Source organism: Rhinolophus ferrumequinum, chromosome 4 (genome assembly GCF_004115265.2).
Source record: "Rhinolophus ferrumequinum isolate MPI-CBG mRhiFer1 chromosome 4, mRhiFer1_v1.p, whole genome shotgun sequence".
In the NCBI taxonomy this organism is placed as follows: Eukaryota; Metazoa; Chordata; class Mammalia; order Chiroptera; family Rhinolophidae; genus Rhinolophus; species Rhinolophus ferrumequinum.
Window position 1 is genome coordinate 23,528,707 of NC_046287.1, and position 17,687 is coordinate 23,546,393.

At 35.2% G+C, this 17,687-nt stretch overlaps 1 protein-coding gene across 1 annotated transcript in view; it reads right to left on the reverse strand.

The window, feature by feature from the left end:
• DACH1 (dachshund family transcription factor 1) overlaps nucleotides 1-17,687 on the reverse strand; it is a 402,483-nt gene that overhangs the window by 174,625 nt on the left and 210,171 nt on the right. The window contains 1 exon segment of the mRNA XM_033105102.1: nucleotides 12,377-12,538. Coding sequence (XP_032960993.1) covers nucleotides 12,377-12,538 — 162 coding nt within the window.

The window sequence follows — 17,687 nt, forward strand, 5'->3', positions numbered from 1 at the left end:
TTTTAGAAAAAAATGAAAGATTCATATCCTTTGCTCATCCCTAACTTTCGTGTTAAGAATTTCTCTCTCGTAAAAATAAAAACACTTCTTATTTTGAAATAATCATTTTGAGAAATCGTATCTTTAAAAAAGTTATGTCTACATGGGGGGGTTAATATCAACATTAGTTCAGCCAATTATGGAATACATCTTTCTTAGTTGATGAGAGAACTCAGAAATTGCTGAGTTACACTTTGTGGTAAACATTTTGGAATGTTGCCAGAGCCGTTATAAACATTTCTGAACTCACTTTTCCAGGGAACTCTTTTAAAAATCAATTAGAATTGAAAGTCTTTCAATACTGGTGTTTTAAAATGTCAAGCTTATATTACTTTTTTCCTTGTTGTGCATCAGTGGCAATATTTCAAAACCTGTATATTAAATTGACTATATTCTATAATTATTAAGCAATTAAGGAGGATAGAATGTACAAGTGTTCTAAAATTTACACGACAGCAGAATTGGCTTGTCTTTTCGGGTTTTTTTTTGTTTGTTATTAAAGGTGAAAAATAGGAAAGCAAAGGGAGAAAGTACTCGGTAAGAAAACAGCATAAACGCCTACTCAGATTTTATTTTTAAAGCATGCTCAAGTATAGTTATTGATTTTGAAAAATATTTTTTAACATTACAGGTCAACAAGTTAAAATAAGATGTGCTTTATTTATGATTCCTGTATCAGGATTTTTAGAAAGTATTCTACGGACAATGGCAGACAATCGGTTATGAGTGTGACTTTAGAAAAGAGAGGTCTATTCAAGAATTTACTATAATCAAAATTATAATTAAAAATATAGGACAGTTGATGAATACCTTATGTACATATATGATTGAATATGTGTGTAATATAGCTATTTTCTTATTAAAAGGGGATACTGTCAAAACTTTTAAGGTAGTACCAATTCTTTCATATACTAAAAACAACCTAATTGTATGTTATATATACAATTATGCCATACAAATTTATATATTTTAGGAAAAAATAAGATTAAAATCTGAAAGTAACAAAAACTATGCGTCTTTACTCAACGAATGAGTCACATATTTACTGTAGAGAGCAAAGGATTAAAATTCCTCATGTATGTGTAACAAACACATTGATATTAATTGGTTTGTCCTTTCAAGTTGTGTTTATCTCTTCATTTCCATCACAGTTTCAAAGGTCACTTCATTCCATTTACAAATCCAATATGACAGAGATTAGTAAAAGCAAAAAGCAACAACTAAATGAGTACATCATCATGCAATCACACATCTCACAATTCATTTATCCAATTAATAAAAAAAATACTGTCAAATGCTTCGTGGTGAGTTTTTTCAAAGCATTAAAGTGGTTCATGTCAAGATAACTTAATCATTAACATCTAGTTTAGACAGTATAGCAAATATAAATGGTGAAATTATACCTCAGTGGAAAGACAGCTAAATAAATATTTCTGCATTTAATAATTACAAAAATAAATATATTTAGTAAATTCAGTTTAGAATTGTATTAAGTTAATTAGAGCTTCTAGGAAACTGCAATATAGAGATACAAGTGTGTGTGTGTGTGTGTGTGTGTGTGATATCTAGCTATTTAATTGCTAACGTCACATATTATCAAGAAGAGGAATCTAAAAAGTTAAAAGTACTGCCATCATTTACTAACAGAAATAAGAACATTTATAATCTTGATGCTCATTTTGATATATTATTTTAAAAGATTCTAGAATCTGATCTATTTTCCTGGTGTATGCACAGGTTTGAACAGTGGTAGGTATATAAAAGAATAAGAAGAAACTAAACACATGCATGTGTGCTTTAAAACTGGCAACTGTAGGAGACTAACATTTAGGTTGCTAAAGGAAATCATTTTAAAATCATTTGACCCCCTTGATAAAATTAGCATTTGTTAAGCATGCTATTTTTACATAAAGTGAATACTAGAATTATATTGTCAATATACCCATTGTTTTTACAAGTCCCACTCTATGACATGTAGTTGGATTATCCAAATTAAAGGATGAGAGAAGAAAAACAGAAACATACAAGCAAACGCAAGATAATCCAGAAAGAAGATAGCTCAGAGACCTTGTAACACTTTTTTGCCCTTAGATAAAATTACAGAGAAATGAAGAAAAAAGCAGTCTATTTCCACAGAGCACTAAAACACATAGAACCGTTAACATATTATTTCTAAATGATAATAGACTGTTTTTCCCCCTAAGACAAACATGAATAATATTAAACCAAATTGGAATTGGTTTCAGAAATCTTTTGTTGTTGTTGTTTTCTTCCCATCTCTGTTATGTGGATCTGTGTCTCATGAAGTATTAGAGGGTCATAGAATCCTAAAGCAGAATCCAGAATGTTCACAAAGCCGTTGGGTTTTAAAGTAGCCCTGAATCACTCAAATGGCAGAGTGCCTGAGTATAAACTATTAATCACTACCTTATACTCAATAAAGTCATATCACTTTTATATTTGTTCTTAAATCTATATATTTTTATATAATTGTGCATATAGTTTGTTTTGGGTATAAGGCATCTTTTTAAGTTAAATGTACTTTCTGGGGAGAAGTTTAAGTAAAAATATAATGACTAAATATTTTCTGAAGATGGTAAAGTCTTCTTTCCCTGGAAACTCTGAAATGTAATATCTTCTATAAAACAGAGATTTCCCCCAAAAAACACCAACATATGCAGTGGCCCAGATAAACTTCCAGATGACTACAGTGTGAATTTTCATTTAGAAACTGAAAAGCTTTTCTGAGAATTCCTGAAATGCTGTAATTTTGTAGGAAATCAGTTGATAAAAGACTTAAATATGTGCCATAAAGACACGCACAGTGTTGATAAAAAACACTGAGTTAACCTTTTCTTATACATTGTTTTCACTTTAAAATACCCACATATGCAGATATGACTGGATACACACATACACACATACACAAATGTATCCTCTCTTTGTCCCTATGCAGATTATTACTCCCAGACTATAAATGACCCCAAGGAAGTAAGTATACTTCTTGGCTGAACAATTTATCAACAGCTTGAAGTGACAGGAATGGTGCTTCAACCCCGTGTCCCCACATATCAGATGTAGGCCACATTCTTCAGTCTGCAGAACCAGAAAGCAAAAAAGTCCCTGTCGCATTTGCCCTTTCATAGAGATGGAAATATTATTAGAAAGGACATAAACAGACTAATTAAATCACAGCAGTATGGCTGGGATGACAGCTGGTACAGCGTGTGACTGAGAAGATCCATATCTGTGAGCAGGAGGTACTTCACTTTGAATCCATTCGCTATTAGGTGCTTTCAAGCTTGCTGTGCAGACATTAAATAATAACATATCATTTCCAAGACTAAAATGATGTAAAGAAATAAAGAAAGGCTTTCTAACCAAGAAATCTTTTGTGCAACAGAGAAAAAAAAAATCATTTACCACTCAGTTCTGCTTTTGAGATAAAGATGTAATAATGCCATTACCTTTCATCAGCAGGATCCTTGAAAATCAACACTCTTTGCTTATCATGCTGTGAAATACAAATAGAGCTAAAGGCATGGTCTGGGAGGCACTGCTGCAGCGATATTAACTAACAGATCTGCCCTTTGTGAAGGAAACCGTATCCGTTTCATTAGTGCAGACTCTAATTCAAAACTGTTGAAAATGAACTGCACATACTGTTTTAATAACAACATTCCTAATCATTATCAAACTGGTAATTCTCTCAGCACTGAATGTAAGGGTCTGTATTTCCATTATGACCTGCTGTTAAAGGAAACCATATTTAAATCCTCCATTCTTTCCTATCTTCCAAATAATCCAGGTTCGTTTCTTGAGGGGCCGGGGACATCGAGAGTCTGCAAGATTATGTATACCACTTTATTTCATCATCAGTGAATTGACATTGTACACATCCATGTCAACTACTACATTATTTACTTGTTAGTATTTAGTTATTCTATTCTGTATTCATTTTGACATGCCATCATTCATTCAAATGGCTTTGTACAATTTTGGATAGTTGGACAACTTAGGGAAGAATCACAGTCACACGAATGTGAAACGCTAGGTCTGGTGACAGAGGCACTGGACTCAGACTTAAACCTGTGGTCTCATATTCACCATAATGTAGGACCATGAACACACTAGAAACATCTCAAAGGAATAACATTTTCTAACATTAGGACATCCTGAGATATTGGGAAATGTATAACACCAAAACCTACTAATTTATAGAACACAAATTTGAGGATTTATTTTAATCATATATCGTCAACCATAGGAAGTTAAAATATAAAACAAAAGGATGATCATATTAATTAATAAAATAAGTTATCTGATATTAAAAGGGTTGAATAAGTCCTGGCATCATTTTAAACTGAAATGTTAGCTCCCACTATACTTTTAAGCTTATATAAATAATAAAGCATGTTGATGTAGGTTGACAAAGATCATTTTTAGCGCTTTCCTTGATGAAAACTATTTCCAAGGCTGTCACAAATGCACTCGATCTCCTAGAATGTGACAGTCTACCATATATCCATATAACAACGGGGTATGTCTAATATTTCCTCATGTTTTGTGATTAGACAAGGATACACCAAATAAAGTCATTTAACTTACATTCTAAGTATGAAATGTTTGAAATCCCAGGTTTACTTCATTATCCTGTCATTGGAATAAGCAATATTAAAACAAAATAAAAAGCACTGGGTTAATATTTTCCAGTTATGTTCTCCAACTATCCATATAAATAAAAAACTTCATAAAAATGAAAACAGACACTACATAAAACATGGAAATATTCTCTACATTCCGCCTAGCTATACCATACAATGCATTTAATAATTCATATAGGAAACCAGTACATGTGACCAATTATACACTAATGATGTTATCAACATATAGAAATGGATTTAGAAATGTATGTTCAAATATTTTAAAATGAGAAAGGTGTTCTTTTTAATATAGAAATGCATTTTTCCATAGTCCTCTGTTATGATCACTGGTGTTTCTATCCTTTTTTAACCACTAAAAATAAAAAACATATTATGAGAGAAAATGCAAACTGATGCCATCTACTTCATAGAAAATCATGATAAAGAGCTTAATAAAATGACCAGTTATTAACACACTCATGTGTTACCTTAAAATATTTTAATTTGAAGCAATGTTAACTTTTTAAAAATACATATTCATAATTTTCCACAATAAAGTAAGAATGTTAACTCGTGTCCAGTTCCTTCCAAACTCTAATGAAATGGCTATATAGGATGAGGTGTAAAATTCTATGTCATCTTCTTTTCTTATATTCAGAATATTTCCACCCTTATACATCATATGTAATGGTTACATAATATGTAAAATTATACATTACAATACACTTAATAATGCCCTGTTTGGGGCAGTTAGGTTGCTTCAGGTTTGCATTTTATCTTACAAATTATTGTAAAAAATACCTTCTTGCCTTTCATCTTCTTTTGACTTTTGAGGTTTCAAAAGTCAAAGAATTTTAGAGCCAAGAGGATAATCGGGTATCAAACTCCTTATTTACTAAGTTAGAAACCTGAGAAATTAAGAGACTTATTTATGTAGCTTTTATTTATTAGCTACATGATGACTAGAACTAAATTTCTGACATATTTTGCTCTCTGCTCTCCCATTTCAGTTTGTAGATCCATCTAGAAGGACTTATCTTGGTCATACATATAATAAGATGCTCCAATTTTAACACAAAAATGATTTTTTTTTGATAATTTTGTTTTAAATTAGCTGTTTAATCTTTATATGTTCACATTAGGTTACTTATTTAAAACATGAAGAAAAACTGCCAGAAATATTAAACACTTAAAAAAGCACTAAAATTTTGGAAAGAGTAGCTTATCAGTTTTTAGTTTTTTAATGTTGGGGTAAGCAATTGTGTTTGAAATGTCAGGATATGAAGACATCTTTTGCATAGGGAATGATATGAAGCATATGGCTTATTCACAATCAATTGCATTACAAACCATGACAGTTCCTACACTTTTAAGAGATGCTTATGTGGCCCTTCCATTAAAATTCCACTAATGTGACATTTGTGAAAAGGTTTATGTTTGGACATACTTTCCTCACCATATGTGAGCCACAGAAAGCAAAAGCATCCATTAAAAGTGTTTATTTCTAAATTGACAGCTATCAGTTCTAAAATATTTCTCATTGCATGTGTCAGAATCTTTCTGGCCTTTTATGGTAGTCTTGTATGTTACCATGTTTACAAGACGCTGGCTGTTAATATTGTTAAATTTTACTGTTAATGTTGTTAAAATGTTACTCATCAGACAGGAAGAGGGATCTTAAAAATCATTGTGAGACAGAGAAACATTAAGAAAGTTAAAGAAAAAAACTTTCCATATTTAATCTGTTAAACAATGGCAAATTTCTTATGAATCAGTGATACTGTAATTGAACTGGAGACATTTTTAGAGCAAGCTTGCTTTGGCTTTTTCACCCTCCGATTTGGAATCTGCTCACAGTACTGCCAGCTTAACCAAAAAGGATTAACTCTCATATCCAACTGAGAACACAGATAATTCTCAGTAATTGGTAAAAAATGAAGATGAATGGGGCTGAGAGATAAGGCGCAATTAGCTCATCAGCAGTTACAGCTGTGCACTCAATCCGGATCCATCTCTTGAGTCTCGGCCCCTTTTAAAGAACCTAAGCAGAATAAGCATAGGACACCCCCACCCCAAAAAATTGCTATACCTGCCCATCATTTCTCCAGTCTTCCATTTTCGTTCCTTACTATACAAAGACACCTGTCATAGCATGCTATGTAAATTACTACCTCTCTCAGGACCTATGTCTAAAGCCAATCTTCTTTTAAACTTTTTTTTTTTATAACAGAAACCAAATGACTACTGTAGACACTCTTAAATTCCCTGTCAATCGTTTCATTATAGCAGCATCATCTGTTTGAAAATATAAGCAATTCCCTCATCTAATTATAGGAAGGATTTGAGGTTTATTAACATTGCCAAGGCACAGAATCCAGTGTGCAACTGCAGAGCTCTGCTTGGTGGCCTGTGTTCTCAGTTTCCTTTTATTTGCTTTCTCAAGGTCTCCAAGACTTTTTCCTGAAATCACGAAATTATTTTTTTCCTTCCAAATAGACACACAAGTTAGAAGAAAGGAAATGACTACAGTGTAAACTATTCTATTTCTGCGGGAATGGTTTAAAAAAATAAATAAATAAAGATAAGGGGATGGCCAGCCAGGAAAGATAATTTTATCTCCCTATCTGCTTGGCTTTTTTTTTTTTTCCTTTTCATTTGTTTTGTTTTGTTGGTTGATGGACAGAAGTGAGGACTAAGGAATACAATTGAAGAGCACAGCTGTTCATCCCAAGTCCTTGTTTTTACTTAAAACCTCTACCTCCTTGGAGCGATTGCAAGTTTGAGAAAAGGAAAAAGAATCCTACACAGCAGGCATATGCGATGTGTTCAGGTTTGTGGATCACTGCACCGGTGGACTCTTGCTTATGTTCCACGGTGTTCAGAAACAGAAAAGACTGAAGTCTCAAGATTACTTCACTTCCTTAAAGAAATAACAGCAGTTGGGGGTTACGACTACAGTTTAAACAATAAGATTTTCTTGGGACATCTGTTTTGAGATCACATTTTGAATAGATATGAACTCATTTCCTACTAAGCAAGCAATCTACTATTGTTGATAGCTGTTTACCAGTTCTGTGAGTCAGATATTAGCTAGTGGAAAGGTCCCTCTTAAATCCTCCGAGCATTCTTTAAACTGTGTACATAGTGTTTTCCTTAAATAAGATGTTAAGAGAAGTGAAAATGCAGTCTTTTCCTGCCTCTTGGTAAATTACAGTCCACAAAGTCTTGCACTTGGGAATAATATTTAATGTATTTATCTTTAAAGAGTCGTTTCCTATGTTGTCATTAGTTAAGGGAGTAAGACATTAGGTTTAGCAAGTATTTAAACAACACAGAAACTATTAAGAGATGCTCACTATGTCAATATTTATATAGCATTTCAAAACTAGAAGGAAAATTAAGTTTCCTTTATTTAGATTAAATCGATTGTGATTAATTTAGTATCCTCAAAAATGTGCATGATGCCAAAAAAAGAAAAGAAAAAAAAGAAAGAAAGAAAAGAAAAGCAGACAGAAACACAGCTATAGATACTATGGAATTGACCTTGGGTTCACCGGTTTTAAATTCTGCCTTTCCATTATCCCCGTCCCAATTTCCAAGCAGCATTTTTTTAAGCTGGTTATGTAGATCAGTTCTTAAAGCAAAAAAATAGCAATTTATCTGGCCTGTATGTTGTGGATAGTGTTGCCACTAAAAAGAATCCAGGATATTTTTCCTTCTTATCTGCAATGTAGCTCATATCAGCCAACCTGTCACAAGATAGTACTTGATATAAACAAGAGATTGCAAAGACATCTCAGTAATCAATATCAGGATGGCTACAGTATGGAAACCCCAACCAGTGCATATCATTTGTCTCAGCATCTATTTCTATGGCCAAATGAAGCATTAATTCAAATCATAAATCTATGGTGATTTAAATCTGGGAATGAGCACCTGCCTGCTTTAATGATTTATTTTGTACATTTCAGTAAGCAGGAGATTTGTCCATATGAACTGACAGGTCACCTTCAGATGCCAGGAGCAGACTGTTTATCACCATGCAGACTAGCATCTCATCTTAGCAAGTAAATATTAAACTAAAAGAATCCAATTGATTGTGGATGAGGGAGAATGGCGACACGGCCATATATTTTACTGAGCATGCTGATGCCTCACTCGGATCTATCCTCAAGTCCTCAGTTCTTCCTGAAGTGATCATTCTTTTGGAAAGACGTGAGCTCAAGGTTACCATGTAAAATTGGGATATACAATAATTATTTATCAATGACAATGGTTTCTTTAAACACCTTTTTTCTGGCTAATTTTTACAATTTATATTAAGAACTGCAAAGGGTCATCTATAATAAAAGTATCCCTTCACCTTACCAAACCAAACCATGCAAAACCAAAATCTATTTTCTGGGGTAACAAGGGTTTCTTTACAACCAAGGGGGAAACAACACAACACAATACAACACAAAACAAAACCACTGTTCCTACATAGGAAAGTCTGAAATATTTGACAGAACTCGTGCGCCAGATGCATACAAGAGGAAAAAGAACCCTGGATTGACTTCAAAAAATGGCACTGGATTTGGGCAGAGCTGAGTTGCAACAATACATCATTTAAGTAGCACCTCTCTGAAGGGTTTTGCTACTTCAAAGAGCCAATTGATAGATGCATGAAAGCAGTGAGTTTGTATTCTGAAATATAGGCCTTTGAGATTCTTGAGAATCCTCCTGGAATTCATATGCCTCAATACCACTTCCTAAGCAGCTCCTGCTAACTGATGCTCCTGTAGGATCCAACACATCCTGTTATGACTGCCCGCACACTTAGCCATCCCACCCAGAACTGTATGCCTCTGAGTGCTGGGACTGTAGTATGATTATTTTTGTGTTCCTAGAGTGAGCTAAAATCAAACATACAACAAAATCCAAATGACATAACAGCTGCCCCAAAATTTCCTCACAAGCTTGTAGGTTAAGAAGACCTAGCAAAGAGAATAGGAAAACAGGAGGAAAGAGTTGATGGCTTTACAAAGAAGAAAAAGGTAATTTTTAGGGGAGCAAGTTTGGAGAAATAATAACAATCGCAAAAGCAATGACTAATCACACAGGTCACCAACTAAGGTGATAAGCAAACATGGCAATAAACACTTGCCAAATATGATCTCCTTTAATTCTCGCAATGCAGATAACTATTATTTATGCCATTTTCCAGGTGTGGAATGTTAGGCTCAGAAATTTTACATAACTTTCCAAACTCACAGAGCAAGTAATTACTGAACACTTACCAAGTGGCAGGCACTGCTCGCAGAATCTAAGAACAGGAGGGCCATATAAAGCAACGGCTAATTCATCAACTTCTTTGATCTGTGAGAACTCAACCTCACCCCCACCATTACGTTATACCCTCCTCACCCTACCCTACTCCAAAACTTTATGTTCCTGATCTCTAGGTAATGAAGGAGGGAAGGGGGTGTGCTCAGGAAGGATAATAAGTCATAAATTCTTAAGAGAACAGTGGCATGTGAGAATAGAATAAAACTGACAATGATAACATTTTTTTCTCCCAACTCAGTTACAGATATCTAACCTAAATGGTCTACACACTTTAGAGGCAAGCAACAGCACCAAGGTCAACATAATCTCAAAATATTAAGACCCTTTAGGAAAGTTTAAATAAATTTCTGCTCCTGGTTCAAACTGGTGTTGGATGGTGGGTGCCCAAACTGAAAAAACAATATAGACTACCAACTAAATACCTTAATTGAAGAAAAGTGATTTATTTAAATGAAAACACAAAAGAAAATTCATACTTTAGGTCATTATGATAGCCTAGTTACGCAAATAACTAAGAGAAACCACAATTTGGTCAACAGGCAAATGTTATTCTATACTATCAGACAGTAAACCTATGTCAAATATGAGCCATGTTCTCATCTTGTGCCTTTTGGTTCCTCCGAAGTCAACTTCTCTGCTGCTCAAGAAATTTGAACATGTTTAATATGTTTTTCTTTAAATGTTATTAAATTGCCTAATTTGTTTATCCCTCCTCCCAATGCCAACGATTAAGAACAGCATGCATTAAAGGCTTACTCTTCTAAAATTTAAAAACAATCCAGATTATGTTTGAAAATGATAATTAAAATTTATTGTGGCCAATTACTTGATTTTTAAAGTGTCTAATTTTGGATTATTTTATGGATCAAAGTCAAAGACTTCTATTTTTTTTAAAAAAATATGTGCTTATTAGTTCTAAAAGGAGAATTATAATCATTCATTTCACTTCAATAGTGTTTAACTTTTAAAAGCCTAAATTTATGTATGTAAACCATGACCTAAAACAATCCCCTGCCTTCCATCTTCGCACAAGGCACACGACAAATTCAGGCACCAGAGTTTCCTTAGTCCCTTTCAGTTTTACAGCCACATCTTCTGGCTCTCTTCCACATCTTTTCTTCCTTCTCAGAAATGCCATTACCTTTTTTAGAACCGACTCTCATCAAGCCCATTTTTGCCACTCCTTTTCTATTTCCCTTGTGTAGTTCCGCTGAAAAGTTCTGTGTTTTCCCTTTTAACATTAGAAGCTACCCTTTGGCATCTCTGAAGCAGTGGTATTTTGTGTTTTGTGTATGTATTTCAAAATTACTTCTTATTCTAACATTCATGTCTAGCATATGTTTCCATGGAACTGTTGCAAGAATAGTTATTACTAAAATTCACAGTATTCCTTCATACGCCCTTAACCAAATGCCAGTGGACTGAAAGTAGAGAGCTGCTGATCATCGAAAGTATTAATCTGTTAAAATGATGCATGGAAAAGAAAATGTAACTGTATTGCCATGAATCATTGTGCCCCTGTAAAAATATTGGATATAGTATCTTGCACAGATCTTGTAGTATCCAAATTTCTCTTGTTAAATTATATTTTGAGCATGATTTCTACATTTTAAAGGGAAAAGATACAATGCTGTGGCAAAATAAAATGTCATGTCTCACCAATACATACATGCTAAAGATACCAATAAAAAAAAATTAACCCACATTTGAAGTTGTGTTTGACAAAACAAATTATCCAAATTAATTCTGCAAAGAAAAAGCTGTTCCTTTAGTTTAAATAGGGACTACAAACTTTTCATCTCTGTCTCTATATCTCAAGAAAGAAAAAAAAAATCAAGAGACATTAAAGTTGTATGTTTAATAAGAGAGAAATGTATAATGGTTGTATATAGAAAGAATTAATTATCAACATAATTCTTATTCTTGGCAACACATGAAATGATTAAGCTATGTGTTTTGCTGTTAATGCAAATTTCTCATTTCATAACAAATACATTAAGAATAAAAAATAAATAAAGTGTGTGGTTTCGTTTGTATTCTTTTGTCACCTGACCTATAATCAATACTTTAGAATTCTAATTATGAAAACTTATTTGTGTTATGAAAGTAGTTAACTGAATGCTTACAGAAGTTAGACATAAAGTTGATCTGATAAAAAACAATCATGTTAATTATTTACTTAGATTGCACATTATTAGAGAGGCAAAATGGTATATTCAAAATATACACTGTTTTCAGAGCTAAAAGTACCAACTTCTTGAATGGGTAGGCAATAGTTTTTTGTTTATTTGTTTGTATTTGTCTGGAAAAGAAAGTAATTTGGTAGCAAAATGATCGCAATAACTTTCAGTGAATATAAAACTTACCAACACTTGAATTCATGTCCCCATTTTCAGAATCTGCTCCATGTTGGTTATTACTGGCATGATAGTTGCTCATAGCTTCTAATTTGATTTTTTTCACCTTCATTGCTTCAGCGATAGCTGCATTGGTAGCAGCGGCAGCTGCTGCAGCTGCTGCTGTCAGACCTTAAAAGAATAAATTAAAAATGAGATAATTCAAAATCTGATTTTTCATGTAATAGTCTGTGTACTTTATATCATACACACACAAACATATTAAAGTATTTGATTCCTTTATGCAACATTCTGATAACATATAGTCATTCCCATCTAACCAATAAAACAGTATCGATATAATAAAGAGTGTGCTCTCTAAACTCCTAAATTAATTCATACCTAGAAGGATACTACCAGAAATGCAGCCAGATCTCAAACAAACCAGTCTGAGCATGTCATTCCCTGCTTAGAATCCTCTACAGCTGCCTCAGGGGGAAGGAATCTGAAGTGTTTGCCTTAATTCTCAGAGCTTTGCACTAAGAGTGAACCTACTTCCATCACCCAAAGTTTCCTCATTCTCGTGTCATACTCCAGCTACGCTGAACATACCAGTACCCACACATGCCCTGCCTCTTCAAGTGCTTTTGTATGTGACATTCCCCTTGCCTGGGATACCGTGGTCCCATGACTTACATCCCTGACTTTCCAGCATCCTAGTCCCCGAGTGGGCACTTTCCCCCGCTACGCCATGACGTTCATCCAGAACAGTCTGTCTCTGTGCCACCAGAAAACAGAAGGGAAGTGTGGACATGACATTAGAACAAGAGTTTGAGGCCCAATTATAGAAGAGCAGAAAGCTGAGGCCATGTTTTACAAATAGCTATATATATATATATATATATATATATATATAGCCAGCAAGAGTTTTTGAGCAGGGAGGTGCTTGTTTTTTTTAAAGTGTAAACTTTTACCACACGAATTCACTTCATCCTGGCATCTTATCTGCAAAATAACAGGCGCTGGAGTATACGAATGATGTCTCCTCATTGTAAAGCTTTAACAGACAATGAGAGGATATACCACCACCACCCCTACTCTGCTGTGGCTGCTCCAGTTTCTGACTACAGAGATTCAGCCTGGTTTGAATTTATCTGTGTGATTTATTTCCACTTCCAGCTGGTGGATTAGAGACTGAACAACTCTCTCCTCCTTTTCCTCCCCACTAATCATCACTTCTAGTACTACAGCAAATAAGTTATAGCCTCAGGAACTATAAGAAAGTCTTTTCCCCTAGAAATTTCTGCTCTGTTTTTAGAGGTTAGGAGAAGACCTCACCTTTCCTTCAGATCAGAACAAAGGGGTCTTGACGACTTTCACCCCAACACAAGACCTTCAGATTGGATCTCTGCATGAAAAACTGATAACTGCCCCCTAAAAAGGCACTGATCTCAATTCAAAGAACTCATCTGGGTCTGGACTGAACATTTATTGCCTTTTAAGTCCCAACTTGAACTGATTCTCTCATCTTCCTATGATTGAATTTTCTCCCTAGTTACTCATTTCCTTCAAAGATGTTTCAGAACATTTTTTTCCCCCTGTTCTCTTAAAATTCTCTTTGTGTTTCCCAGCAAATCTCTCTTCCTCAACTTTGCCTTGTCATAAACATACACATCCCATCTGTCCTTTCTCTTCACTGCCTGGTGTTATTCCATCTTCAATTTATGACAGGTCCAGGGTCTTTATCTTTGATTTATGCTGCAGGTAAATATTGTTCTGTAGTATTCAAACAAGAAAGACAAACGGACAGCTTGAGATATGGTTGGTATTATTGTATATATCTGAATCTAATTCAGCAGCGTGAAACGTAACTATGCACGCTATGGCTTTGGAGAAGCCATAAAATCTTCTTGAGTATGGTTTATTCATCTGTATAACCATTCTATTCACAAAGGGATAATATAAGGATTAAATAAGATAAACTATGTGAAAAACACCGCATCATGTTTAGTAAAAAGTAGACACGCCTTGCATTCTAGTTCCTCAATGAGACAAGTCCAGTCCTAGCTATGACTCCTGCAGGATTTCATAGGCTGGCCACAGCACCCTCAGCTAGAAAAATCCAACTTCTCTTTAGCTGACTGCATTAACCCTTCACTTCCAGAAATACTTTTTTATCATTTTATTATTTATCTGATCTTATTTACAGTGCTCTTCTATTTTTGCCTTTCACAGTTTTTTTCTTTTCAGTTTTACATTCCTAATAAAATTGCAAAAGATACAGCATATAATGTGTGTGTGTGTCACACACATTTAATTCTTGAATAGCTTTCAAATTCAACCAATTTTCTCCATTTCCACTGGCTTCGCCCAGTGCAAGCTGCCACCTTTTCGTCCCTGGGATCCTATGATAGCCTCTTAACAGCTTCTAGTGTCCCCACCTGCAATCTCTTATTATTCATACAGCAGTCAACGTAACCTCATGAAAATGAAAATCCAATCATAACACTCAATGACTGCTCTTAGGAGCAAGTTGATGCTTTGGATAGCTGTCAAAGTCCTGTGTGCTCAGGACCTGCCTATCTGTAGTGTCACCAGGACCCATTTCTCTCTGTGCTCCATATACATAGGCCTTCTTTCATTTCTTCTAATGGACTACATTCCTTCTTTCAAGCCAGACTTTGCACACATTATCCCAACTATCTAGAAAAGCTCTCTTGTCCCCGCCCCATCATATTCATCCATCATGTGATGGCTTAAACATTATGATCTCGGAGTAGCAGGTAAGGTCCATGACTCTTAAATCTAGCAGGGAAACAGTTATTAACAATTTAGGAATCAGCTCAAGACTCACTTATTTTAAAGAACTGATGTTCCCCACACTTCTCCTAAAGAGTAGAGCGAGGGATCCACCTGCTTTCGTTCTCAACCCTGCTGTATGGGAGTTTGCCATCTTTTGTGCACCAGAATCACCCATGCAGTTTTTAAGACATGCAAATAGCTGAGTTCTACCACCTGAGATTCTGTTTGGGACCCATGCATCTATACATTTTTGGTTGATTTTACTGATCCCCATGTCATTTTAATGTGCAGTCTGAGAAGAGAAATTCAGTCCCTTGAACTATTTCTTTTCTCTGTTTTAAAAGGGGAGGGTCTAAGGTGGGTAGCTTTAGGGCTAGCTTACTGTCCTTAGATTTGATGACAGTAATTTACACTAAAATGTTTCTACATCTTACAATAAAAGCTTATTAACCAAGCAGATCATCACTGCAGTGATTTTCAAAAATGAGTATGCATAAAAGTCAACAAGGAAACATTAATATACAAAATCAGGTTGGACTGAGGAATCAGAGTTTGAGACATACCACTCTAGTGGGATGCACTTTGCAAATATGAGTTTTCTGTACCTTTAGCCTACATAACAGAAGCAAAGAGGACAACCAGGCCATGCAGCACTTCTCTGTGCAATCGATGCAACAGCCATGCATGTATTGAACTCTAGCCTAGCAACCACTTACATTTGTAAATGCCTTTTGCATGTATAGCAATCATTCCTTACACAGATTGAGTAAGTGCTCCTGATTCTTTAGTTGGTGTATTTTTCACCAGATTTCTTTCTCTCATTCAGGAAAAAAAAAAAAAAAAAAAATATATATATATATATATATATATATATATATATATATATATATATATATATGCACACACACAGAGGATGCCAAAAAATACATACACATTTTAAGAAAGGAAAAAAACTATTAAAATTTTAATACCCACTATATACCGATAACAACAGATGTGCTCAAAGTGGTCACCATCAGCGTCCAGACACTTCTGATTACGGCGAACTACTGCTTGAGCAACGTTGACCAAAGTGTCCACTTGTATACATCTTGTTTGGCACCCCAGCATATATATATATATATGAAAACCGATATGAAAAAAGAATGAATGAATAAATAAACTCTTACACTAAGCTATGATTAACCCATCTATTTTACCTCACCAATCTTGCTTTTTTATACTCACAAAGAACATGTATAGTGTCTCATATACCAAGACAAAAACATGTACTGAACTGAGAAGTCAAATGTAGTATGAATTTATTTTATCTTAAAAGATTCTAAATCCAACTTTGTCAACAAAACTTTAATGTATCCTTAAAATGCATTTGCCACTGATGAAAATAATGGATTGAGAAATATTTTGTTTATAAATGACATTTTCTGGGCCAGCCCCAGTGGCTCAGGTGGTTGGAGCACCACGCTCCTAACGCCGCCGAGGTCGCCAGTTCCATTCCCACATGGGTCAGTGAGCTGCGCCCTCTACAGCTAAGATTGTGAACAAGGGCTCTCCCTGGAGCTGGGCTGCCATGAGCAGCCGGAGGTCGGTGTGAGCTTCCGTGGGCTGCCACTGGCTGCAATGCTGCCTCAGGCTACCGCGCGCTGCCAGGAGCGGCCGGCAGCCAGCGTGAGTGGACGGCAGCCATCATGAATGGCAGGCCGGCAGCCAGTGACAGCTGCCGGGAGCTGCTGTGAGCGGCCAACCAACAACCGGCAACTGATTGCATCCGCCCTGGGGGAGCACAGGACTCATAACACCAGCACGGGCCAGGGAGTTGTGTCCTACACGACTAGACTGAGAAACAACGGCTTGAACTGGAGTGGGGGGAGCGGTGGGAGAAGGGGGGGAAAAAGACATTTTCCCTCAGAGGAAGGGTCATAAGTGACACACTGTGCACCCCTACCCCTCCGATTGGCCTTCGGGAAAGGGAATGTACATTAAACTTAGGTTAGAACCCGTGTGTCTACATCATCAAAAATATTTTGGTTTCTTTTTCTTTCCTATTTGATCTTAACAAACACTATCACTCACAATTTAGAAGAATTAATAAAGTTTTACACAGAATTAAGAGATACTGCTGTCCTATTATTGCCTGAATTATGATACAAACGCATTGCTCTGCTCCTTCAGAGAAAATTCCATATATCTTTAAAACTGGCTATTGTGAGGAAATCGTTTTGATCTTGGCTTACAGAGTTCTTGTACTTTTACTTTCACTTGGTGACACTCCACTGAATTTTTGTAAAGTTCTTATCAATAAGTTCTGAATGGAAATTACTAGTTATTTAAATTTTCTATCAGATAGGGAGTAAATATATAGTGGCTGAAAAAACAAAACAAAACAAAAAACTCCAAAATGCCATACAAACTTTGAACAACACATATCAAATTTATCTGTGATGCTACAGCAAGTTATATATTCCTAAGGTTTCAAAATTCTCATCTCTAAAATCGGAGATATCAATTCTGACATCACAGCTGTGTTGTAAAGAATAAA